We start from the raw sequence: 25,446 nt of genomic DNA, 5'->3' as shown, positions 1-25,446 counted from the left end.
GTGTTAAGGTAGAAAGATAACTTTGTTTCCCTTCTTGATTCCTGGCTCTAGGATATGAAAATCTGTACATAGTCACCATCTGTATCATTTTCAGTGACTGCTTAACACACCATAGAGGAATTGCCTGTGATTTCTTTAGCCTTTGTTTTATTTTTATTTATTTATTTTATTTATCTATTATTTAAGATTTTTATCTATTTATTTAGACAGACAGAGATCACAGGTAGGCAGAGAGAGAGGAAGGGAAGCAGGCTCCACGCTGAGCAGAGAGCCCGATGCGGGGCTCAATCCCAGGATCCTGAGATCATGACCTGAGCCGAAGGCAGAGGCTTTTAACCCACTAAGCCACCCAGGCACCCCTAGCCTTTGTTTTAAAGCAACACAGTGCATGAACCTTTTCAAAGATGGATAATGGTAGAGCACTTTATATTACTTCAAAGAGAGGGTTACCTGAAGAGCATGATCCAAGTTCAGGAATGAACATGCTTAACACCCTCCACTGTAGCAGGCATTATATTGGGTGCTTTTGGGGCACGAGTTATCTGTGATCACCAGGTGTGTGTTATCACCCCTGTTTTACAGGTGAGAATGCTGGGGTCTGAAATGCTGGCCAAAAGTCCTATACTATCTGTGTAGGTCAGGGCTTCAAAGCCGTGGGAGGAACTCCCAGGGAGGACTTGTGCTCAGTCCTGTGAGCTGTGGTAACAGGCCTTTGGTGTTTCAGGATTTCCACGGAGCCGTCATGAGGGCCTTGGATGAAACAGACCAGGAGGGCAAGGACACGTTGGCCAGGGAGGAGCTGAGGCGTGGCCTGAGTGAACTCCCAGCCATCCGAGACCTTCATCAGGGGATCCTGGAGGAGCTGGGGGAGAGACTGTTGCACTGGTGAGCTGTCCATGGACTCCTGCCCCTACTTCCCTCCATTACACTGGGCGGGGGGCTCTTAAAACCCAGCATGTGAAATGGTGTCTCCATTTGACCGATGCAGAAGCTGAGACACAGGTGTTCAGTCACTTGCCTAAAGTAAAACAAGCACGAGGGTCAAGATGGGGTTTCCACCCAGTAATGTGACTCCAGCGCTCACCAGTGAACACTGTGCTGGTCAAAAGGCTTAGTTCTCGCTGTCCCGCCCCCCTCCCCGGCTGCAGGGAGGGCCAGCAGAAGGTGGCTGACGTCTTCCTGGCCCGGGAGCAGGATTTTGACCACCATGCCACTCACATCCTGCAGTTCGACAGGTATCTGAGTCTGCTCAGTGAGAACTGCCTGCATTCTCCCCGGCTGGCAGCTGCTGTCCGTGAGTTCGAGGTGGGTCCCTTGGTCCTCTAAGAACCTGCCCTAAGGATACAGGGTGGGGTGGGCATGGAAGGGCTTATTGTAAATCAGTAGGGCTTCTTGGTAGGTCTGAGGCCAGAGGGGAAGACCTGGCTGGGGGAGGAGAGGGTGACCCAGTAGGAGGGAAGACCTAGAACCAAGAACATTCCCTCATGGATGATCGATGACAACTCTTTGAGCCCCCATCATGGTGAGGGTTTTAGTGACCATTCTCCTGTCCCAGTAGAAAAGCATAAAGCAAGCTGGGGCCACAGCCACTGGAGTGACCAACAAACTGGGTATCCAGTTACTAGACAGAAAAATGGGGGCTTTTTCCCTTTTATTAATATTAGATGCAAAAGCAGGGATTAGTAGATCCATGTTACTGAATGTAGCACTGAATGTGAGCGTGAAGGAAGGAACTGTCACAGCACGGTGGTGCTAATCTGGGAGGCCTTCCTGGAGGAGGGGATCCTAGTTTTATAGATTGGGGAGAAGCTCAGTGTGACAAGGAAAATGTGTGGATGGAACAGTGTATGAAGGATGCCGTGAGCCTGGTCCCTTGAGACAGAGGTCTCTGATGGAGTTTTGTCCTTCTTATCTCTTGGGAGCAGCAGAGTCAGCAAGGAGGTGGCCAGAATGTGAAGCACCGGCTGCTGCGGGTGGTTCAGCGCCTCTTCCAGTACCAAGTGCTCCTTACAGGTGGGCCCCACAGGAGGTCAGGATGCACTGAGATGTTTTTGGGGGGGAGGCACCTGAGAAGGGGTGCTGGTGATGGTGGCCAACTGTGTGATGACAACCTCCCCTCCCACCATGGGGGTGGGAGGGTAGGGGGAGGACTACTCTCAGTTCCTGGCACCTGCTTCTCCAGACATGCTAGACTCTGCCCCCACCTTCCCTCCAGCTGAGCTTTGGACCCCCTGCTGCCAACATGGAAACCTCACTTCAGTGGCCACCTTCTGTGTCTTACTTCAGCCTCCCCCATCCTAAAACAAAAAAAACTCGTCCCTTCCCCCATTCTGCATTTCCTCGGTGGGTGTCTTGTTTCCCTAAAGCTGTTCTTATCACCAAGCACTTCTTATGGCCCAATCAGTGGACATTTTCCACTTTGAACCTGCTGTGACCATCTCTGTGGCTTAACCATTGACCACTTTCTGCTTTTCAGCCCTCTCATTCTGAGGCTTCTCTTTCCCCCTGCCTCCCTGAGACCTCTCTACTGCCCTTCTCCATCTGTATTGACAACCTCCCTACGTCAACTCTTTCATTAATGTTAGTGTTTCTTGGGGCTCAGTGCTAGGTCCTCTTCCCTTCCTTCCTGTATTACAAACTCTCCACAGGGAGTCATCCCCCCTCCCTCCACCTGCCAGAAACACCACACCTCTCTCCTGAGCTCCAGACTCATTTACCCAGCTGACTCCCAAATGGACAAAGACACCACGCCCGAGGAACTGCTGTCCCAGTAAGAGAGATGGACACCCACACATAGAACTATGCGTGTAATTCCAGGTAGTGACCAAGGCCATACGGAAAGTATATTAGGGCCAACAGACATGGAATTTGTTCATTTAATTCAGCGAACGTTTATTGAGCATCTACTGTGTACAAGGTTCCGTGCTAGATGCTAGAGATACAGCAGTGAATTAAACAGCCAAAACTCTGTGACACTGTGGAGTTTATACTTTAACAAACTAACAAGGAAATAAAGATATGTCAGTGATAAGAACTCTGAAGAAAATAAAGTGGGCTGAGGGGATGGGGCATAATCGGGCTCTGAATTAGATACAGCACTCAGGAAGGACCTCTCTGAGGAGGTAACACTCCATAGAGATCTCTGCCAAGTGAGGACATGAAGATCTGGAGAAAGAGAGTACCAGTAGAGGGAGTAGTGAGTGCAAGGGCCTGAGGGTATTAACAGGCTTGGCGTGTTCAAGCAATAGTAAGAGTGCCAGCATTGCCAGAATGAGTGAGTGACATGGAGAGGTCACTAGAGAGAGGCCAGCCCATGTAGAGCTTTTGGGTATAAATGTGTTAAAGGTTTAATATATCACACTCCAGTGTGTTGATGGTCACATCTGTTCCCCCAGTAGACAGTGTGCTTCTCAAGAGGCAGGGATTTACCTTGTCTGTGTCCATATGCCAAAGGCATAGCACAGTGCCCCGCACACAGCAAGCACTCAATGGAGACTTGTTGAATGAGTGAATGACTAGCAGTGCTGGCAGTGATGCTGGTGATGATTCAGGAGACTGTTTTGTTCTAGTGTGGTGGTGTGGAGGGCTAACAGGGTGAGAGGGTAGATACCCCATTCTTCTGGCACTTATCTTCAAAGTTTGGAAGGGGGGCTTCTGCTGTGGACAGGAGGGACTGGCCTCCCAGGGGCAAACTAACCCTGGCTCTTGTTCTCCTTGAAGACTTTTTTTTTCCCTTGCAGACTATTTAAACAACCTTAGCCCGGACTCAGCTGAGTACGATAACACGCAGGGTAAGTGCAGCATGAACCTGGAGGATGACATGTTCCTCTTTAGGTCCCTGTTCTCCCAGCTCTGGTGCAGGATATAGCCCCCTCCCTGGCAGCTGGATATGCAGTGGGCAGGAAACCTCTGGGGCTTCTGAGATGATTCCCCCTCACCTCAGGCCAGGCATCCCTGGGATGGGCTGTCATCCAGTCAAAGAAGCGGGCAGTAATCAGGATTTGGTGCTAGGAGGTGGTGTCAGGTCTCAAAAAGTCACCGTAGTGTCCCTGTTTCCTCCCAGTTCTATGTGACTGCCCATGCATATGAACTACCAGGGCAGTCCCTATTTTAACATATTCAGTTTACAGCCAAGGGAACTAAGGTATAAAATGGTCAAATCACTGTCAAGGACACTTAGGCAGTAGCAGCACAACAAGGGTTGGGCCTGTAACCTGATCCAGCTGTGGGAAAACTTGGTGCCATCCACAGACAAGCCCCTGCAATGGCAGTGATCTTGGGGAGTGGGTGGGAGAGCGGAGAGGACAGAAGAGAGGCGAGGATGGTGGCTCCTGGACTGGCCCTCCTCTACAGAAGGCCTGCTATCTTCTCTGCTTCCCTCCACAGGTGCACTGACTCTCATCTCCAAAGTCACAGACCGTGCCAATGACAGCATGGAGCAGGGGGTAAGTCTGTTTCCTGGGCTCCTTCTCTGGGATTCAGGTCTAGGACTCCCTCTAGGCTGCCCAGGTCTGCCTTGTGATACTCCACTTCTGGGGGTGCTACAGGCAACCATCTGCTGGGACCTGTCAAAGAGTTCTTGGCCCTCGGCTTCTGGCCCTGACAGTTGCTGTGTGACCTCAGGTACTGTGTATTCCTGTCTGGGTCTCTGGTTCACCATTACAGTAGTGAGGGGGCTACAGACTTGTACAGATCTGGTGAGTAATGTCCTGATTGTGGTCTGAGACCCTGTGCTTCAGCACCTGGAGTGCCTTGTAAGTTACAGATTCCTAGGCACTCCTTAGAATATCTTTGGGGCAGGTCCAGGGATATACATTTTTAACAAATGCCCAGGTAGCTATTTTGCTCACAAAAGTTTGAAAACCACTTGTCCACAAGAATATGTGAGCTCTAAGTGCACGCCTGGTTCTGCTAGAGTGTACCTGGTATTTAGTAAATAGTTTTCTGCCAAGGATGGCCAACTTTATCCCATGTCCCAACTCTATTCGAGTGGTATGTTGATTACTTGTGTCCCATATTTTCTGCTCCACTAAAATGAGACTAGAGCTTTGTGTTGAGAAGTATCCTGAGGCTGATTCCTAGCTCAGGGGGAAAGGAGTTTGATGGTCAGTGATATGTTCCACAGGCAGAGGTGGGAGTGATGGTGCTATGCCTGCCGAGTCCTTCCTCAGCTCTGCTGTGGCAAATACACAGAGCATCGTTTTAGTGAGTCATCCACAGGTAGAAGAAGAGGAGGAGAGTCACATCTATGGGACACCTACTCCATGTCAGTCTTGTGTTGGGGACTGGTGATACAGAGTTAAGACATGAATCCCAGCACAGAGGATATCACAGTGTATAGAGGAGTAAACATGTGGACATGATAAGCATCATAAGAGAGAGAGAAAATGCTACATGGTTCAGAGAAGGAAGCCATCCCTGCCATCCGGGGCTGTGAGAAGAGATGATGTGGAAGGTGCTCCCATAGGGAGCACACATGCCTCAAAAGCAGAGAGAGGAAAGTTGTGCCCGGAAAGGGGCCTAGCCTGGGCAGAGGCATGGAGAGTGAGAAGCATAAGTCACATCAGAGACAGAGAGCAACCCAGCATAGGTGGAAGATGGCAGCAGGGTAGATGAGGTAGGACAAGAGTCTGAAGAGATGGTGTGCTGAGTATGGAGGCGAAAGGCAGCTGGATGTGAAAATCGGTACATCAGACATGTCATCATCATCGGGATGTCTGCCCTCCAGCTCTAGGGTCCATGAACTCCTTGGTGCATGTTGTTTTGACATCCTGTACATACATAAGATTTCCTTCAGTGTAGCCACAGACGGGAATGCTTTGGCGTCCCTTGCCCTGTTGTGACGGACATAGCAGCAGATGGTCTGGCTTCTCTGCATCTCGCTTAGCCAGGGATGCCTCTGTTTCCTAAAAGGAAGACTGGTCCAGGAAGGGCCTTGTCTTCCCTCCTGCAGGTGGCACCCTCCTGCAGAAGGAACTGGAGGCGCTGCAGCTGGAGCCCCCGCAGTGCCTTCCCCCAGCTTTCTTGAAGACTGGGGTTAGATGCTGTGCCTGGCACAGGCTGGCTTCTGTCTCTCCAGCTGCCTGGGGATACCACACTGGGCCTGCTCTGGATTAGCAGCCCCTATTGCACACTTCCTGGAATCAGGCTAGGACTCTGCCTGGGCCATAGACAGGTGGGTCCTGCCCAGTGCCAGAGCAGAGCTCAGTGGCTTGAGAGGCTAAAGGACAGGCTGGGGCTCTGCCTCTCCCTCCCCATGGCCACTACCCACCTCAGGCCTCATCACCTCCAACCCTGCCATTTCATTCAGAGTGATCCTGTTAAAATATGACTGGTGGTGCCATTCCCCCATTTTATAAAGCCTTCTACGTCTCCACATTGCCTTCAGTAGAATCTGGGAAGTACTTATTGGTTGTAAGAACCATGGAAGGTTTCCTGGAGGCGGTAGCATTCACGTGGGTTTTATGCTCACATCAAACCATTGCTGTAACTCCCCACAAAGGTAGCTAAGTTGGAGATACATTTTCTAGGACGAGCCACATCCCACCACCGTAAAATGGGGCCCAGTACCCATCTGATACCAGGTCTGAAATGCCACTGATAAGCTCACTAGGAGAGAGTACTGACAACCAAGCCAAATTATAAATCCATTTAGCAGCCTGTTAGCAGAAAACTGTTAGGTGATGGGAGAGGCTTTGGCCAAGGTGACCCCTCCCCTGCCGTGATCCTCATATTTTGGTGGAGGGCAATGGAACAATGGGAGCAGTAAGGAAGACGGGATGGGAAAGTTTTCGAAGGGGGAGAAGTCATCCTCACCAGCTTTTCAGGAAAGGCTGTGGCAAATTCCTGTGTAGCATCCTTCTCCTGGTGACCACGGCTGCCTCTGTTAGCAGGGGATCATGCCCTGTGTTCTCTAATCCTCAGGGGAACTATTATCAGCCCAGTGTCACAAGCAAGGAAACTGAGGCCTGGAGAGACAGGTTGCTTCCTCACGATCCCTCGGGTCTCAGCATGGGAGCTGGGTTTGAACGGGAGCCTTTCTTAGCCACCAGCCTGACATGCCTGCACGCGTCACTTACACGTTCAGACCTGCAACCTCACACATATTCTTGCATGAAAACATATCCACCTGTCCATGCACATGGTCCTGCTCCTTTCACTGACACACAGAGATGTACACAAGGATTGTTCCTCTCTTTCCCACATCGGGTCTGTCTTTTCTTCACCCAGCCCTGAGTAATGTCATGAAATGTAGGCCTGGAGGTTTAGAGTTGGCTCCAGGTTTGTGAGCACTGGGAACTCCTTCAGGAACTGGTCACAGGTTGCATCAGAGAGTGGAGGCACTTTGCTTCTAACTGCAGTCACTCAGACCAAGCCTCAGATTCCCAGAAGGAAAATCCCACCTCTGCTTGCAAGTTCAGGCTTTCGAGGTTTTATATCAAATTAGCCATTGACTGTCCTCTTCCTCATAGCATGAAAGTAAACTGTCTCCCTTTAGAACAGAGTGAGGGGACAGGTGTATGTCTGGGCTCTCTGATTTTCACTGTCATTTTTTAAAATAGACTTTAAAAAAAATTTGTATTGAAGTACAATACACGTAACATAAAATGGACCATCTTAGCCATTTCTTTTTTTTTTTTTTAAGATTGTATTTATTTATTTGACAGATAGAGACCACAAGTAGGCAGAGAGGCAGGCAGAGAGAGAGAGGAGGAAGCAGGCTCCCTGCTGAGCAGAGAGCCCAATGTGGGCTCCATCCCAGGACCCTGGGGATCATGACCCGAGCCGAAGGCAGACGCTTTAACCCACTGAGCCACCCAGGCACCCCATAAAATGGACCGTCTTAGCCATTTCTAAGTGCACTATTCATCAGCAAGAAGCACATTGACATTGTTGTGTGACCATCACCACTGTCTGCCTTTAGAACTTCCGCACCGGCTCCAACTGAAACTGTCCTGACTCAACACTGAGCCCTTCCCCCAGCCCCTGGCAACCACCATCTTACTCTCTGAACAGATTTTATTTCTTAGAACAATCGCCATTATTCTTAAGTCCCTGTCTGATGGTTCTAATATTTGTGTCACCTCTCCTTGTTTCGTTGAATGCTTTATTTCTTGAAAATGAGTTGGGCTTCGTTCTTGCTTTTTATATTTCTCATAATGTTTGATCGAACACCGACATTATGTGTTGGAAGAATTGTGGAGACTGGGGGAGTATCTACCCCAGCAGTGGGAGTGCCTGCATTTTGATTGTGCCATTCAGGTAAGGGGTGGGAGTTGGGTTTGGGTTCTGTTACTGCTCTGTCACCTTCAGAGCCCCACAGATGTCACACTCATCCAGAGGGGGCTGCTATTACCTGGCACTGTTTGTGCGGCCTGAGATGCCAGAGAGCTTTTCTTACTTTTCTTCTCTACCTGTAGCTTTTAGCAACCCCTGCACCACAGAAGGGGCCTCTCTCCATGCTCTTGCCCCTTCTCAGAGGGAGACTACTGTTTCCTGTTGTGCAGCACTACACTCCCAAGTCTCTGCTCTCTGGGACAAGCCTTGGTCTTAGGCAGGGCCTGCTAGCCAGGCTTTCTCTGCCGTGCTGACCCCCCTTTGCATGGTAGCCAAACACGGCTATGGCTGTGGCAGGGCTTGGGTAGGTTTCTGCTTTGTATTCATGCACAATCCTGGGCCCAAGGGGGTACCTCCTTCTCCTCAGGGAAGACGGCTTTTACTTCTGCCCTTTCCCAAGGAGCAGTAAGTGGCACTTGGCCTATCCTCTGGGAGTGGATTTCTTGGCCTCTCCCAGGGGCTGAGGGTTTTATACAAGAGAGGGGGCTGGGATTTTATGCCAGTCCCCCAGTGGCATCCTGCATGCCTTCACCACCAAGGGGGCTCCTTTCTGGCCCTCTGCCCTGCCCCTCGTCTTCCCTGTGAGCACCTGGCAGGAACTGCTAGAAAAGGGTTCGCAAGTGACTGCAGATGTGCCTGGTGTCTGGGGCTCTCTGTTATTCTAAACTGTCCCACCAGCCCACACCTGACCTTTCAGAATCCATTAACATTTTAGCTGCTTTCTTCTCATCCTCCTTTATGCTGGCCACCTCTTCCTCCTGTGTGTTGGCAACAGTGCATGTGTCTTACATCGCTGTGAAGGGGCTTGTCAATCTTTGGGATTCAGGTCCGTTGGTGGCCTTGGGACTTCAGCTCACTATCAGATGTAAGAAGAGCCAGGGCTCTGTAGATTAGCCTTTTCTTATTATCAGGCTAGGGACACTGTTCTCTTGCAGTATTCTACATCACGAGTGAAAAATGGAACAACTGCTACACATTTCTTTTTTTATTAATTTATTTATTTTCAGCATAACAGTATTCATTATTTTTCACCACACCCAGTGCCCCATGCAATCCGTGCCCTCTATAATATCCACCACCTGGTACCCCAACCTCCCCCCCCCCCGCCACTTCAAACCCCTCAGATTGTTTTTCAGAGTCCATAGTCTCTCATGGTTCACCTCCCCTTCCAATTTCCCCCAACTCCCTTCTCCTCTCTAACTCCCCATGTCCTCCATGCTATTTGTTATGCTCTGCAAATAAGTGAAACCAAATGATAATTGACTCTCTCTGCTTGACTTATTTCACTCAGCATAGTCTCTTCCAGTCCCTTCCATGTTGCTACAAAAGTTGGGTATTCATCCTTTCTGATGGAGGCATAATACTCCATAGTGTGTATGGACCACATCTTCCTTATCCATTCGTCCGTTGAAGGACATCTTGGTTCTTTCCATAGTTTGGCAACCGTGGCCATTGCTGCTATAAACATTGGGGTACAGATGGCCCTTCTTTTCACGATATCTGTATCTTTGGGGTAAATACCCAGGAGTGCAATTGCAGGGTCATAGGGAAGTTCTATTTTTAATTTCTTGAGGAATCGCCACACTGTTCTCCAAAGAGGATGCACCAACCTGCATTCCCACCAACAGTGTAAGAGGGTTCCCCTTTCTCCACATCCCCTCCAACACATGTTGTTTCCTGTCTTGTTATGTGTAGCATTTTGTGCCCAAAACTATGGACAGGATAAAAGACTCTTCAAGGCAATTTCCCTACATACAATTTTCACCTTGTTAATTGACATGCAGCCTGCATAAGGCTCAGGGGGCACCCACCCCATGGGTTAGATGCTCATTATTTCTAGTATAATGGTGTGCTGTACAGAGGGAAGGGAGGCATGTCCCTGCATATTGTGGATAACCCAGTGAGGGCCAACAGTTCCCAGACACACTTATTTTTCTTCAAGGAGCACAGATGTGTTTCTTCCCCTGGTGGAACGTTTTCTGGATTACTCTCCCTCAGAGGCTCCCCCTCTCCCCCAAGGCTGTAAGCCCAGAGAGACAGTCTGGTCTGGAGTCTGGATGCTCCAGGCTTTATGGGGTATGCAGATGTAGAGTAGGAGCCCTGGCCTGGAGATATATATCGATATCAGATAGCACAGCAAGGGCAAGTGACTTTGCCCATGGCCTGCAGAAGATGGCAACATCGGATCCAGGCCCAGAGGGGCTAGCCTGAGGATAGGCAGGCCACATGCTGGGTATCCTGCAGACCCATGCCCAGGTCCTGAATCTGCCACTGACAGGAGGTCACATTTTGGGCAAGGCCCTTTTGGGTTCTGTTTTCCTCCTCTGAAGTAGAAGCAATGCCACTCCTAACAGAGGGAATACGACCCCTTGAAGGGGTCCTGACCATCTCTCCCTTGCTCTCCTCCCACCCATAGGAAAACCTGCAGAAGTTGGTCCACATTGAGCACAGTGTTCGGGGCCAAGGGGATCTCCTCCAGCCAGGAAGGGTGAGTGCCACCGCCGCCATGGGCAGGGACAGAGGGCGGCCTGGTAGGCAGGCTGCTGGGTGAGGCTCTGATAAGACCCATTGTTCAACTGGGCTGGTCCCAGACAGGCCTGGCTGCAGGTGCTGTTTACCCGTGGAGGGAGGGAGGGCAGGGCCTGAGCTCTGCTGGGCTCACAAGGCCCCTGGGCCGCCTTCCCCGCCCCACCCCCCGGGGGTTTTCCATTTTCAGGACCTTTAAAGAAACAGTGCCATTTGGGTTCAGTGTCCCTGTGGTTCTTTCCACCTCTGAGAAGAAGAGATGCTGAGTATTTTTAGTTTAGCCCAGCATTGCTGGGAAATCAGGAAAACCATCTCTCAAGAGCCCCAACAAAGCATCTTAAAATAATAACATTTTTCAAGAGACAGATTTACCCACTTCTAAGCTTCCAAATGGAAAACATAAAACTCAGCTCAAAAATAATAAAGTGTGTTGGTTACCTGCTATGGTCCATGAAGGACAAGAGAAAGAAATGAGAGGTTGTGCTCAGGATAATTTGCTCAGAATTAGCAGTCATAACACTGGTCTGAGATTGTGTAAAATCACATTTGGTCTTTTGTTAAACATCTATTTTATTTATTTTTAAGTAATACCCTCCAGAATCACAGAGTCTGTAGCAACTGTTCACAGGTCCTCAACTGTTTTAGCAAACCTTCAGAGGCTCCATTCTGAAGGTCTCCTCGTGGCAGCAAATCGGGGAAAGAGTCCCTGTCTGCATCACTTGGAAGCCAGCACAGTGTCTGGGGCTTGGGATAAGTCAAGGTGGGGTTCTCCTAAGATGCAGAGCTGCCTGTCTGTCTCCAGTGCTGTTGGGGCAAACACATGCATCTCCCCAACGCTGGGAATTCACTCAGGAGCCATTCTGTGGCACTTTGGGAAGCATCGTAACTTGGGTTTCCCATTCAGGGCCTTTTCCCCACCCTTCCTTAGGATGGCAGCAGGCATTAGCCTGACTCCCCAGGTCTGCTTCTCTACCCACAGGAGTTTCTGAAGGAAGGGACCCTGATGAAAGTAACAGGGAAAAGCAGACGCCCTCGGCACCTGTTCCTGGTAAGTACCTGGCCCCCAGCCCAGCCCCCAGACTGTCCAATTCCGTGATGCTTTCTAGGGCCCTTACTCAGAGACCACTGGAAGGGTGGGGTGGGTACTAGAACAGAGCCGAATACTGAGGATGAGGAGCATTCTACAGAGGTGAGCTTTCCAGGGAGCTGAGGGCTTAACTCCTCCCAAGCAAAACCCTTTGAGTGATTTTAAATGGAATTTTGCCGAAACTGAATTACCTGTGTCCCCATCTGACACATCCTACCACTGGGAAGTTCTTACCCTAGAAATAACTGTTCAGCTGCCTTCTCTAATGCCTGAGAAAACGGAGATCTAAAAGGAGAGTTTCCTTGGCTACGTCTCCCAGTAGGTTGGTGGCAGAGGCCCAGAAGGGAACCAGGGTTGTGACCCCAGTCTAGCATCCCTACTGTGCACAAGACAGAGGACAGTGTAACATTTCTGTTACTCTACAGCCACATTCTAGAGTACCAGGGAATGTCTAGGCCTGTCACTTGGTAACATCAGCCTCTGTGGCTGTGGGGCTACAAGCAGCAATTTGCCCCAATCCTACGCCTCCAAGTTATTTCTCCTTTTAGGTTCTCCTACCTGCTGTGTATAATTTTCTCTCTGTTTTTCACTATTTTAGCTTTCATTTTTTAAAAAGTTACTATCAGTCATGGCTGCCCCAACAGTCTCCTTACACTTTGTTAGAATTGTGTGCAAAGTAACAGTAAACAGGCTCCAAGTGTCAAAGAACCTGCTTTAGATATTTAGTGAGCACCTCTGGTGTGCTGGACCCTGGAAACAAGGAGATAAAAACCTCATGCTGTACGCTCAACCTTCAGTGTCTAATGTAGATTCGAGTTACAAGAAGAGTGCGAACGGAATCTCAGGGCCCCAGAAGCAGAGTCGGGGAAGCCGTCCTTTGTTCCATAGTCTAAAAATTTGTCTAAAAATTTGAAAACTCGGGGCACCTGGGTGGCTCTGTGGGTTAAGCCTCTGCCTTCAGCTCAGGTCATGATCTCAGGGTCCTGGGATTGAGCCCCGCATTGGGCTCTCTGCTCAGCAGGGAGCCTGCTTCCACTTTTCTCTCTGCCTGCCTCTCTGCCTGCTTGTGATCTCTGTCTGTCAAGTAAATAAATAAAATCTTAAAAAAATAAATACATAAAAATTTGAAAACTCTCTTCTATTGACAAGAAATCATACCCTTGAATTTATGGGTATCTATGTGGTCATGAGCCAGTGAGAGCAGGTTAGATCCTAACCCAATTCTTAGCCCCTCTGTAACCCTTAGACAAGTCACAAATGTGTCTGAGCCTCTGGTTTCCCAGGAAGAAACAGAAATACTGGGATCTTTGGAAAGTTAAATGAGGCACAAAGAAGCAGCTTATCTGGTAACAGTGTCCTCCCTTCCCTCTGACAATTGCCCCATGGGACACAGGTCTTCCATCTGTACCAGTACAGACCTGGGGAGAGCTGGTGCCCATGACTGTGTTTTTTGAGGATGAAAAACAGAGATCTGGGATGGTGATAAAGGAGCTGGAGCTTTACAGTCAATTAGACTGGATTTACATCCCAGTTCGGACACTGGCTCTGAGACCCATGGCACATCTGTCATTGCCCTTCTCTTTACAGTGGGTTACTAGTCCCTCCTGCCAATGAGGGAAGGGAGTAAAGCAGCAGCTGGAATAGAGTCAGCTCCATGCCGGTCCCCTAGCCATTCCCCATGGGCCACCTCTGCCCAGGCTCTGCTTGTGCCTGTGCCTCTCACAGGGACCCTGACTGTCAGCGTCCTGATCTTACTGAGTCTATCTTTCCCCCTAGTCCCCCTCCTTGCTCTGTCCTTCTCTCCTCCTCCCCTCCTTCACCTGCCCTCCAGCATCCGACTGGCCTTTCTTCATAGCCTCTCCCTCATGCATCTCGCATGCTTCTCAGTGGTAGGCCTGGGTCTCTCTTATTCCCTTGTTATTATTGGGACATAGCTCCCTGCAGGCTGAACCTGGGTCCCATGCTTTGCTCTGTCTTAGCACAGGACCTTCATAAATATCTCTGGAGAGAGAGATGGGAGGAAGGATCTTGAGCCAGGAAGAGCCACAATGAACACACTTAAGAATTTTTCTTCCCTGTAAGGTGCCAGTGTCATAAAATACTTGTAACTGTAGAACAAAGGGCATCTGCCCACCAGCACAGGAGTTGTGGTAATGCTACAGAGAGGTTCCCACCATGGTCCAGTGGTCAGTGGGGCTTCCCACTGGTGGCTCATTATTGTGAGAGATTCCCCTTCTCTCCTCCACGAAGAATTCCTCCATCTTCCTCCAAATCAGGCTGTAAGACACCGGCTTGGAAGAGGCAAGAACTCGGGGCCAGGGGAGGCAGTCTGATCCTGACCACTCATAAAACCGCAGGGTGCTAATGGCAGTTGCCATGGCAGCAGGTGCTTGAGGGGCAGCCACACAAAGGCTGGAACTGCTCTGATGAGTGACAAGCCAGCTCCCCACGGTGGGCAGGCTTATGAGCCAGGCTCTGTGCCCCGGTTTGGTCACTGTCCCAGGTGGGGCCAGGACTCACCGTGTGGCCGCCCCCAACACACCACACCTGAACACACTGGAGGCACATTCATTTACCTTACAGGCATTGTAACTTTAGGCAGGGTGTCAACACTCTCTGTGCCTCAGTTTCTCCCTCTGTGAAATGACGATGATAATGGTAGAGCCTGCCTGGGGGATTGTTGGGGGCTGAATTTAGGTCAGGGTGCTTGGCTCAGAGTGAGTCTTGTCATTATTAGAAGGGCAGAGCTGGAAGGGGCTTTGAAGGTTCCTCTAACCTGAGGGTCATCCTACCACCTGTTCTTGTTAATAAAGTTCTGTTGGAAGAGTCTCATGCATTTGTTCATGAATTTTATAGTGCTTCTGGATTGCAGTGGCTGAGTTGGATAGTTGTGACAGAGACTCTATGACCCACAAAGACTTAAATACTTACTATCTAGGCCTTTAAAGTTTGCTGGTTCCTGGTCTACTCCAACTCTGGTTAGAGACAGTGAGGTCCAGAGAGAGGAAGGTTTTGCCTGAGCTCACCCTTCAGCTCTGTGTCCAGGCCAGTTCTCCTACACTGCTCTGGCTGCAATGTTGGGGTCCTAAGAGCTGGTGGCAGGAAGCCTCATCTGTCTGTTCCCTCAGCAGACTCTCTGTGGGGGGAGGAAGTGCTAATCCTGAGTTCTTGCTCTGTTTCAGCCCCTTGGAGGCCTTGTCCTGTTTAGTCCTCACAACACCCCTAGTTTATGCTGGCTCCCATGTATGGTGGGTTCACTGGGGGCCATTCTTTCTCAGCGCCCATAATGAGGTGGGTGCGGCAGTGCCTCCCTGCTTTGTAGGGAGGAAGCTGAGGCGCAGAGAGGGAGCCAGCTTGCCCACAGTCACATAGATGCTACAGAACAGGGTGAGAACTGATGTCTTTTCAGACTATAAACCTTTTAGTTAAACAGAAACACGCTCCCCTATGGAGGTGAGGCAACTTTCACCGTTTTTCCTCTCTGCCCTGGATGGGGTCAAGGAGCTTCAATTGTTCATTCAGCAAATATTGAATACCCACTGTGGTCACTGGAGGTACACCAGTGACCAGGACCCTCCAGCTTGCTATCCTCAAGGAGCTCCCCGCTCCCTTAACTGTACTTTATGAGCTTCATTTGTAGAGTAAAACATATCAGTCTTAAGTGTATGTACCAGCCTATTGACTAATATGTGCCATTGTGTAACTACCACCTGGGTCAAGATATAGCATATTTCTAGACACCCCCCCAAAAAGTTGCCCTGTGCCCCTTAGCACTCACTTCCCCCATCCCCTTTCCCAAGCAGCCACTGGCCTAATTTCCGTCAGTACAGATTAGTGTTGCCTGGTCTGGATCTTTATAGAAATGTTATGAAGCAGTGTGTACCCCCTGCGTCTGACTTGTTTCGTTTAGCATGTTTTTGAGATTCATCTTGCTACAATGTGGACCAACAGCTCCTTTTGGTTGCTGTGTAGTTCTCTGCAGTATGGATGTACGTAGTTCATTTATCCGTTTACCTGTTGATTAGACATTTGGGGTATTTCCACTGTTTGACTGTTACAAATAAAGCTTCTGTGAACATTCCTGGACTTGACTTTTTGTAGACAACTGCATTTTTTCCTCTTAACTCTTGATGTAGGAGTGAAATTTAAGGAAAGGGACTCCTATGTTTGCTGTGGGTGGTTTTACTCTCCTGTGAGGGTCACTGGCAAAGGCAGGATGCCTCTGCTCTCCAGAGTTCAGTGATCTGCCAGGGCAGACACCCTACACAGCCTTCATGTCTGATTGGGTTCCCTTCTTTCCAGATGAGTGATGTGCTCCTGTACACATATCCGCAGAAGGATGGGAAATACCGGCTAAAGAACACATTGTCAGTGGCCAGTATGAAGGTAAATGCCTGGTGCTAGGGACCCTGGGGTGGGTGAGACCTCAGGGGAAGAAAGACAGCATCCCCGCTTCTAAGAGCACATCGACCAGCAGGAAGAGGCAGCCCCAAGGAAACAGCGTTACATTGTTGGTTATAGCAGGATTGTGCTGTAGGTAGTCCAGAGAGAGAAGAGAGGGAAGGACTTCCTGGAGGAGGGGAGCTGCATCCTTTAGGGTAGATAATATTTGGACAGATGGGGAAATAGAAAGGGACGGACATCCTAAAAAGAGGAGAGCACATAAGGAAACATTTGGAGGGAGGGAACAAGTGGGTATTCAGTAAAGTTTTTTAAACTGGTAAAATATACATAACATAAATTTACCATGTTAACCATTTCTAAGTATACAGTTAGCGACTTTAAGTATATTCACACTGTTGTGCAAACATCGTCATTCATTTCTAGAACTTTTATCATCTCCAGATGAAACTCCAGCCTCATTCCTAACGCCCCCCATTCCTCCAGCCCCCAACTCCTGGCATCCACCATCCTACTTTTTGCCTCTGGGAATTTGCTCTCAATAATTCATGTAAATAGAATCCTCTAGTATTTGTCTTTTTGTGACTGGCCTTTTTCAGTTAGCAGGATGTCCTCAAGGGGCATCTGTGTTGCAACCTGTGTCAGAATATCCTCCCTATTTATGGCTTAATGATATTCCATTGTACATCTAGACCATATTTTATTTTTCCATTTGTTCTTGGATGGACATTAAGCTCCTTTCACCTTTTGGCTATTACGAATAATGCTGCTATGAACAGGTATACAGATACCTGTACAGAGCCTGCTTTCAGTCTTTAGGGTACATGCCCACCTTCTGAGGGGTGACCACAGAGTTGGAGTCTGCACTCCCCCCAGCACACACACACAGACACACACACAAAGACACATACAACATCTACCACCAATTGAAGGTTTACCCTTTGCAGATAAGGAAACTCAGGCTCAGAGAGGGACAGTGGCAGGACCAGAAGAAGAGTCAGGTCTGTGGTTGCCCCTCCCTGCCCCCACCCTGACAGTCTGCTGTTGGTTTTCCAGGTCAGTCGCCCTGTGATGGAGAAAGTGCCATATGCTCTAAAGATCGAGACTTCCCAGTCCTGCCTGACTCTATCTGCGAGGTATGGGTAGAGGGAGGGTCTGGGGGAGAGAAGGGCAGGATGTTACAGGTGTGGTTAAAGGTTGGAATAACAAATTGGATGTGTCATCTCTATTTTAGTATTATAATATAAGTCAAGGGACTTACTTTCTAGAGCCTATCATTTAACTGTAACAATAATAATATCTCATGTTTTAAAAGTTTACAGATTATTGGGTCTTTACAAGAAGTTAAGGCGAGTAAAAAATGCATTGTACACTTCAGTTCATGAAGTGGTCTGCTTTTAGGCTTTCTTATCTGGAGAGTGAGAGAAAAACATAATGAGTGAGCATTCATGGTTTGCCTTTCCCTGGTTTGGGGATGTGGCCTTTCCGTCAGCAGTGTCTATGTTTTCTCCAGGCCTTTGTCTACCCAGGGATCCTGCCTCACTCACTGTAGGCAGCAAAAGAGCTTCCCCCTCTCCCTCTTTCAGAGCAGGGCCCACTCGAGACTCTGGACTCAGAAACCAGGCGGATGTGGCCCCTACTGGGGCCACTGTGGGGGCTGGGACACAGTGTCCAAGGAAAGGGTGTCTCCCCTCAGCCGGGGCATGACCCTGGGGGTGGCTGCAGTGCCCTTTGGGTGTGGTGGTGGTTCCAGGATGCACGCACACTGATACATTCTCATGCATTGCATTTACTCCTTCAGCATTTAGTAGCCACTCCTCAGTGCCGGGTCCTGTGCTGAGGACACAAGAGTTCAGTCGAGCTTGCTCGGGGGAGGCCTGCATGAAGGGCAGGAGAGTTACGTACAGGTCATGATATAGAGCGTAACTGCTCTAATAGTTAAAAGTGTTGATGACAAGAGTAACATGCATTGGGCACCTGCTGGGTCTCAGGCCCTCCTCTGACCCCATTGCCACCATGGGCTGTGGGGCTTGAGCCTTCTCCCATGCATAGGGAATTAGGGCCTGGAGAGGGGTCACATGGCCATGTGAGGGGAAACTGGGGCTCAAATGCAGGACTGTGTGACCCAGATCTTTTATCCACTATCGATTACTGCCTGAGTGAGTAGAAGAAACCTTGAAAATTCAAAGGAGTAACTACCCATCTGGGGACGTGAGGGAAGGCTTCCTGGAGGAGGTGATGCCTAGATGGGGTTCCATGGCATCTTTTCTCCTCATCTCTAGGTAAAGTCAGGGGCCTGAGAAGGCCAGTGCATGGTTTCTATTTGTTGAGCTGTGAGGTGTGGGTGAGGACAGGCCACAATCAGCCCTACAGGTGAGGCTGCCCATCCCTGTTAGGCAGGGGCACTGCCTTTTGGCCAGTGGCCTCTAGGAGCCACTGTCACTGACCAACCGGTAACCTTCCTGCACACCCAGGTACTTCATGCTGAAGCTTCCAGGAGACAGGCAGACCCATACATCTCCCTTCAGGGACATGGCATCTGGTTGTCCATTCCTCCCACCTCCCTCCCAGACCAACCTGGTCCTGGCTCCTGGCTTTCCTGGGGCAGGCCACACTCTTACTCAGGGTGGGAGTGCCACCTAGTGGGCCCTGGGAGAATTTTTACCCTGCTGCCTTCTAGGACAACACTCACCATTCAGAAAATCCTGAATGGGTTTTGGGAATCGTGAAGTCAACTCGTTGGGTGAGAGTGTGTCTGGGAAGCTATGTGGGAAAATGAGGAGGACGATGGGGTGACAGGGATGTTAAACTTTTCCATTTTTGCCTACCCCTCCTCCCCTCGTGTACACCGCCCTCTGCACCCTGCTCCCATCCCTCCTAAGGGTGGTACCCACTGCGCCTCCCTCATGCCCTTTGCTTCTGCTCAGTGCTTTGCCATTAACAAGCCTACATGTCATTTCTTTTCCACAGCAGCTCTGGGAGTTAGGGATAGTGGTGACAGTCCTTAGTTGCAGGGAAACAAGCAGGCCCAGAGGATAGCTTCCTTGCCCTGGCTGTCCTGCTCATAGAGGTTCCTAGATACAATCTAGGCCAGTCTGGCTGACAGCCGGTGCTTGGCAGGACCTCAGACACCGAGAGGCGTGGCCAAGGGAAAGGTGGGAGGACTAGATCTACACTGAGAAGCAAGGCTGAGCCACTGTGCATGCTGCATGCCTTGCTCACGCCGCTTTGTGCCCACAGCTCCTGTGCAGAACGGGACGAGTGGCACAGCTGTCTGAGCAGAGCCCTTCCTGAGGATTATAAGGCCCAGGCTCTGGCTGCCTTTCACCACAGTGTGGAGGTGAGTGGGGGTCCCAAGACCCACCTGACACCAGCCTCACAGCCCTGAGTTTCGGGGGCTGCCCCCACACCCAGAGGGACTCTCAGCTCCTTCTATTGGGTTACTCCTCCCACCCCTTGCACCAACTCCACCAGGGTCAGGCAGTCACTGTGCAGGCCAAGTGCAGCACCTCCAGCTGGCTGTTTCTCACCCAAGGTTAGCATCCTGGAGGATGCAGTGGGGTGGGGTGAGGGGTTATAGAATTAGAATCCTCCCTCACATACACACCTTGTACAAGAGAAAGGGCACCCATCTAACCATCTCCTGACCACGCCGCTCACCCCATTCCATTGTTGCAGATACGGGAGAGGCTGGGGGTCAGCCTGGGGGAGAGGCCCCCCACTCTGGTGCCTGTCACACATGTTATGATGTGCATGAACTGTGGCTGCGACTTCTCCCTCACCCTGAGGCGTCATCATTGCCATGCCTGTGGCAAGGTGAGTCCCCTTATCTGAGTGAGTGTGAGCATAGGGTCATGTGGGGTGCATACTCAGGGGCACCCAGCAGTTACTGCTGGGCCAAGAGCAGGGTGTTTTCACACTAATCCTTTGAGGTAGCGATTGTGAAGCCCCATTTGACTGATAGCCTCAAACCAGAGCTCCAAATCCTATTTCATTACACCACTCCATTCCCGAAAGAAAGTCATGGCACATACAGTTACTGTCTTTGGAGGAAAAGTATCACGTCCTGGCTAAGGGTTCATCAGAAAAGCTGATAGACACTTGCAGAGAAACTCTGAGTCTTCACGACGGGAGAGCAGGGGGACCTGGCACGGTCCTGTCCCTGGAACAGAACAGTCCCTGGAGAGACAGGGAGTGAGTCAGCAGAGGGGAGAGGATGCTGGTCCTGTGCACAGGCACAAACACTGTTCCAATGTGTGTCCCCACCCGGCTTGCAGATTGTATGCCGGAACTGTTCAAGAAACAAGTACCCTCTGAAGTACCTCAAGGACCGGATGGCCAAGGTCTGTGACGGCTGCTACGGGGAGCTGAAGAAGAGGGGCGGGGATGTCCCAGGCCTGCTGAGAGGTAACCTGGGGACCACTGTTCTTCCGGGGGGCTTCTCACTGGCTATGGTTGGCACCTGAAACCACTCCTCCTGGGGACGCTCAGAACAAAACCAGCCCTGGAGGAGGAAACGGGTTTAAACCCACACCCGCAGCACTGTTTCCTGAAATGCTGGTTCCATGGGATATCAATAGGCATGACCCGAAGAAGGGTCTCTGGGCAGCTAAGCCTGGGAAATGCTGGGCCAGTGCCTCTCTGTGAAGGGGACAGCCGGTGTGGTACTTTGGGTTTCCTTTGCCATGGTGATCCTCTGTTCAAGAATGTTCTATGGGCATGTGTTCTGTGGGACCTTTCCAGGATAAGGATTTTGAGATAGCCAAGGAGTTGTGGATCGGGGAAGGGCTTCAGGGCTCCTTGAGTGACAGAGAAGGCTGAGGAAGCCAAGCTAGCCCCAAGAGGCTGTGCTCAGGGTACAGGCTTTGCCCAGGCAGGATTGGGCCAGAGGGACAGCAAGTGTATACTGGGCCTGAAACCAAAGACTTCCCTCTGGGGCCACCGGACAGCCCAGGTGAAGAAGGTATAGCCAGCACCCTGAAAAAGCCTTCCCTTGGCCTCCAATGCCCTTTGTGTCAGCAGAGGGAGTGTGCCTGCCTTTCTGGTCACACCTAAATCCCATCATGAGGCCAATTCCCATCTCAGGAGGGACCCAGAGCTCTAATTTTATGGGAACTGGCATTCCAAAGCAAGCTGCATCCCTGTCTATATGGACACTCACCGCCCTTCCCTGTGGCTTATCTTGGTTACAGAGCGGCCAGTGAGCATGAGCTTCCCCCTGTCCTCCCCCCGCTTCTCGAGCAGTGCCTTCTCGTCCGTCTTCCACAGCATCAACCCCTCGACCTTCAAGAAGCAGAAGAAGGTCCCTTCAGCCCTGACCGAGGTAAGGCAGGTGGACTGCCTGTGTGGGAGGCAAGGGGTTTAGAAGGCTCATGGTCCTCCTCAGTGGACAGGGTCAGACCTCCCTGCACAACCCCCACCCCGCTGACCCTGGCTTAGCTCTTCAGGACAAAGAGAATTCCCAACCGGGAAATACTAGTGACAGGCCCAACTCACCACTAACAAGGGCCTGTCTCTTGGGCGTGACAGAGAACATTCCTGCTTGGTGCCAGAAGGCAGGACCCTAACTGTCAATGGTGCTACAAGTCTTTCCCATCCCTCTCTCCCCTCCAAGTCTCTTTTTCTCCTTACTTTCTCTCTTGTCCCATGACTTAGACCTGGTCCCCAAGGGTAGTGTACGGATCACTGGGGTTCTTCTAACTAAAGCAGCCATAGTCCTGGCTTAATGCCCCCTAGCAGGCCCTCGGAGCTGTGCTGTCCGCTTAGCCTCCAGGTCCCAAATGGCCTCAGGTGCTGAGGCTCCCGGACAGTGTGGGACTGCCTGCAGGAAGCCTCAGAATTGCTTAAACTCAAGTCCATCCTGTAAGGAGGGCCAGATTAGATGTCTATATTCTGGTCACAATCAGAAACAAATGTGTGCCCATGAATATACTAGTTGTCAAAAGAAGTGTGATCAGCTGTTTCCAAGTTTTTGCATTAATATGCTTTATTAAGTAGCAGGTGGCAAGGGTTTAAAAAAGTGTTAGAGTATGGAAAATTTAAAGGGGTACAGTTCTACTCATTCACCTAGTTCCTTTGCATATTAAAAATCTTGGGAATGAACACATACATGGTAAAAAAAAATTTTTTTCAAAACAACACAAAAGAATACCTGCTGAAACATGAGTTTCTCTCCTCCGAACTCCTCCACTCCCACCTACCCCCAGAGGTAACCACCAGCAAGCTTCTTATGGATCCTCCCAGAAACTGTAATGCATATACATAATAAAGATGTATATTCATTGATTCTCTTTTTTAACTGGAAAGATAACAAATTATACTGAATCTTCTATACACCTTTCACCCTTAATTTCTCTTAGCTATCATTCCACATTTGCTCACACTTACAAATCTCATACTTTTTACATTGTATGGTTGTAGCATCATTTATTTAACTAATAACCCTTTCCACCAACTGAGAAAAGATCACCTTTTCACTCCTGCTGGGGTAGTGGCTTACAGAACCCAAGTGTTCCATGAGCACAGAGTTTGAGAACCACTGCTGTTAGTTAGCCTTCTAGAGTGTCCAGCTGCTCTGATGCTGGTATCCTTGCTAGCCCTTTGGTAACTTTTGCTCAAAGTAACAACCTTCTTATTATCCAGCAAAGACTGTGCTTAGTAGGATTTGCAGCAGCCCCAGGAGAAATGTGTCCCACCCTGTTACCTGCTGCCCTGTTCCCTTTCCCCCGGAGCTCCACCTTTGCAATAAGCCCTGCTCCCCATGAGAAAACCTGTAGAAATATTGCCTCCCCAAGCACCTGCCAGCAAGAGAGGTCAGATTTGCTTTCCACTGACATACTCTGTCCACTCTGCCTTTCTCCCTTGCAGGGAGTCCTCGAACCTGTGGCAGACACAGGCTCCTTTCCTAGTACTTCTTAAAACAGTCCAGGCTGGGTATCTGGGGTGGCTTAGTCAGTTGAGTGTCTGCCTTCAGCTCAGGTCATAATCTTGGGATTTTGAGTCCTGTGTCAGGCTCCCTGCTAAGCAGGGAATCTACTGCTCCCCTCCGTCTGCCCCTTTCCCCACTCATTGTCTCTCTCCCTCCCTCTCTCTCTCTTTCTTTCATTCATGAATAAATAAAATCTTAAAAAAAAAAAAATCCCAGGCTGGTGGTGGCCTCCTTTTCCTGCAGTGAAGCTCATTGACCTTCAGAGTATTTGCCAAAAGATCCAAGTTCTTACCCTCTCTTCAACTAATTAGGGACTTGACCTTCAGTAGATACATCCATTCCTCTAGACCTGTTTCCCCATCTGTAAAATGGGAAAGTAAGATGAAATTATTTCCAAACTTGGCCTTCTTGCTCCAATAGTAAGATTAGTATTTATGAGCAGTTCCATGGGTCAGATACCTGTCAGGTACCTGTCTTACGTCATTTAATTCCAGTTTTGCTAGTAGGGAAACTAGACTTAGAAGAAGTAAATTGCTCACATTGCCCATCAAATAACTGGGAGAACCTGAGCTGGAACCCCAGATTGGTATTGCTCTAAACCTGTGTGGTATTCTGAAACCCACAAAAAGACAGTACAGCAGACAACTACTTCTACTAATAACAACAGGAATTAAAACTCCCCATTAGGAAGATTATAAGACCTTTTAAGTAAACATTATAAAGAAGATCCATCCTTAAATATAAGAGATGAGCTTAAAAGTGTAAGAATCAGGGGTGCCTGGGTTGCTCAGTGGGTTAAGCCTCTGCCTTCGGCTCAGATCATGATCTCAAGGTCCTGGGATCAAACCTTGCTGCATTGGGCTATCTGCTCAGCCGGGAGCCTGCTTCCTCCTCTCTCTCTGCCTGCCTCTCTGCCTACTTGTGATCTCTTTCTCTGTCAAATAATAAATAAAATCTTAAAAAAAAAAATAGAATCAGGGGCACCTAGGTTGCTCAGTCAGCTGAGCATCTGGCTTGGTTTCAGCTCAGGTCACTCTCAGGATTGTGAAATTGAGCCCCATATTGAGCCCACATTGGGCTCCACACTCAGCACAGAGTCTGCTTGAGATTGTTTCCCTCTGCCCCTCCCCCCAGCTGTGTTCATGCATGCTGTCTCTCTCTATAATAAATAAATAAAATCTTTTAAAAAAATTTCAAGTGTAAAAATCAAATTTATTTTTTTGAGCATGTATGTGTGGAGTTTTTTTTCAAGTTTTTATTTAAATTTCAGTTAGTTAACATATAGTATTTATTAGTTGCAGGTGTGCGATATAGTGATTCAACATTTCCATACAACCCGTGGTGCTCATCACAAGTATCCTTCTTTATCCCCATCACCTAGTTTACCCATCCCCCATCCTCCCCTCTGCTACCCATCAGTGCATTCTCTATTTTTTTTTTTTTAAGATTTTTTTTTTATTTGACAGAGACACAGCAAGACAGAGGGCACAAGCAGGGGGAGTGAGAGAGGGAGAAGCAGTTTTCCTGCTGATCAGGGCACCCGATGCGGGACTTGAACCCGACTCTGGGATCATGACCTGAGCCAAAGCCAGATGCTTAATGACTGAACCACCCAGGCACCCCATCAGTGTGTTCTCTAGAGTTAAGAGTCTGTTTCTTGGTTTACTCTGTCTCTCTTTTTTTTCCTTTGCTCATTTGCTTTGTTTCTTAAATCCCACATATGAGTAAAATCATATGGTATTTGTCGTTCTTTGTGTGACTTATTTCATAGCATAATACTCTCTAGTTCCATCCATGTCATTGCAAATGGCATGATTTCATTCTTTTTCATGGCTGAGTAATATTCCCGTGTATGTATTTACTACATCTTCTTTATCCAGTCATCAATTTGTGGACACCTGGGCTGCTTCCATATCTTGGCTATTGCCAATAATTCTGCTGTAAACATTGCATGCATGTATCCCTGTGAATTACTGTTTCAGTATTTTGGGGGTAAATACCTAGTAGTGTGATGGCTAGATCTAGATGGTAGAATGGTTATTTTAACTTTTTGAGGAAGCTCCATATTATTTTTCACAGTGGCTGTACCAGTTTGCATTTCTACCAACAGTACAAAAGGGTTCCCCTTTCTCCAAATCCTCATCAACACCTGTTGTTTCTTGTGTTG

General features: G+C 49.3%; 1 protein-coding gene across 2 annotated transcripts in view; it reads left to right on the top strand.

Annotated features, from left to right (window-relative positions):
• Positions 1-25,446, top strand: part of FGD5 (FYVE, RhoGEF and PH domain containing 5) — a 123,032-nt gene that overhangs the window by 88,345 nt on the left and 9,241 nt on the right. The window contains exons 6-18 of one of the 2 annotated variants that reach the window (XM_059390391.1): positions 725-885; positions 1,149-1,305; positions 1,929-2,013; positions 3,741-3,791; positions 4,387-4,445; positions 10,754-10,825; positions 11,843-11,911; positions 16,253-16,336; positions 17,408-17,487; positions 19,592-19,691; positions 20,030-20,167; positions 20,629-20,758; positions 21,544-21,674. In XM_059390391.1, the coding sequence (XP_059246374.1) occupies positions 725-885; positions 1,149-1,305; positions 1,929-2,013; positions 3,741-3,791; positions 4,387-4,445; positions 10,754-10,825; positions 11,843-11,911; positions 16,253-16,336; positions 17,408-17,487; positions 19,592-19,691; positions 20,030-20,167; positions 20,629-20,758; positions 21,544-21,674 (1,317 nt within the window). Of the gene's footprint in view, positions 1-724; positions 886-1,148; positions 1,306-1,925; positions 2,014-3,740; positions 3,792-4,386; positions 4,446-10,753; positions 10,826-11,842; positions 11,912-16,252; positions 16,337-17,407; positions 17,488-19,591; positions 19,692-20,029; positions 20,168-20,628; positions 20,759-21,543; positions 21,675-25,446 lie in introns of both variants that reach the window. The other variant, XM_059390389.1, reaches the window with a different exon arrangement.

This window comes from Mustela nigripes, chromosome 2 (genome assembly GCF_022355385.1).
Source record: "Mustela nigripes isolate SB6536 chromosome 2, MUSNIG.SB6536, whole genome shotgun sequence".
Lineage (NCBI taxonomy): Eukaryota > Metazoa > Chordata > Mammalia > Carnivora > Mustelidae > Mustela > Mustela nigripes.
The sequence above is the reverse complement of the archived record's forward strand: the minus strand, read 5'-3'. Positions and strand labels throughout refer to the sequence as shown.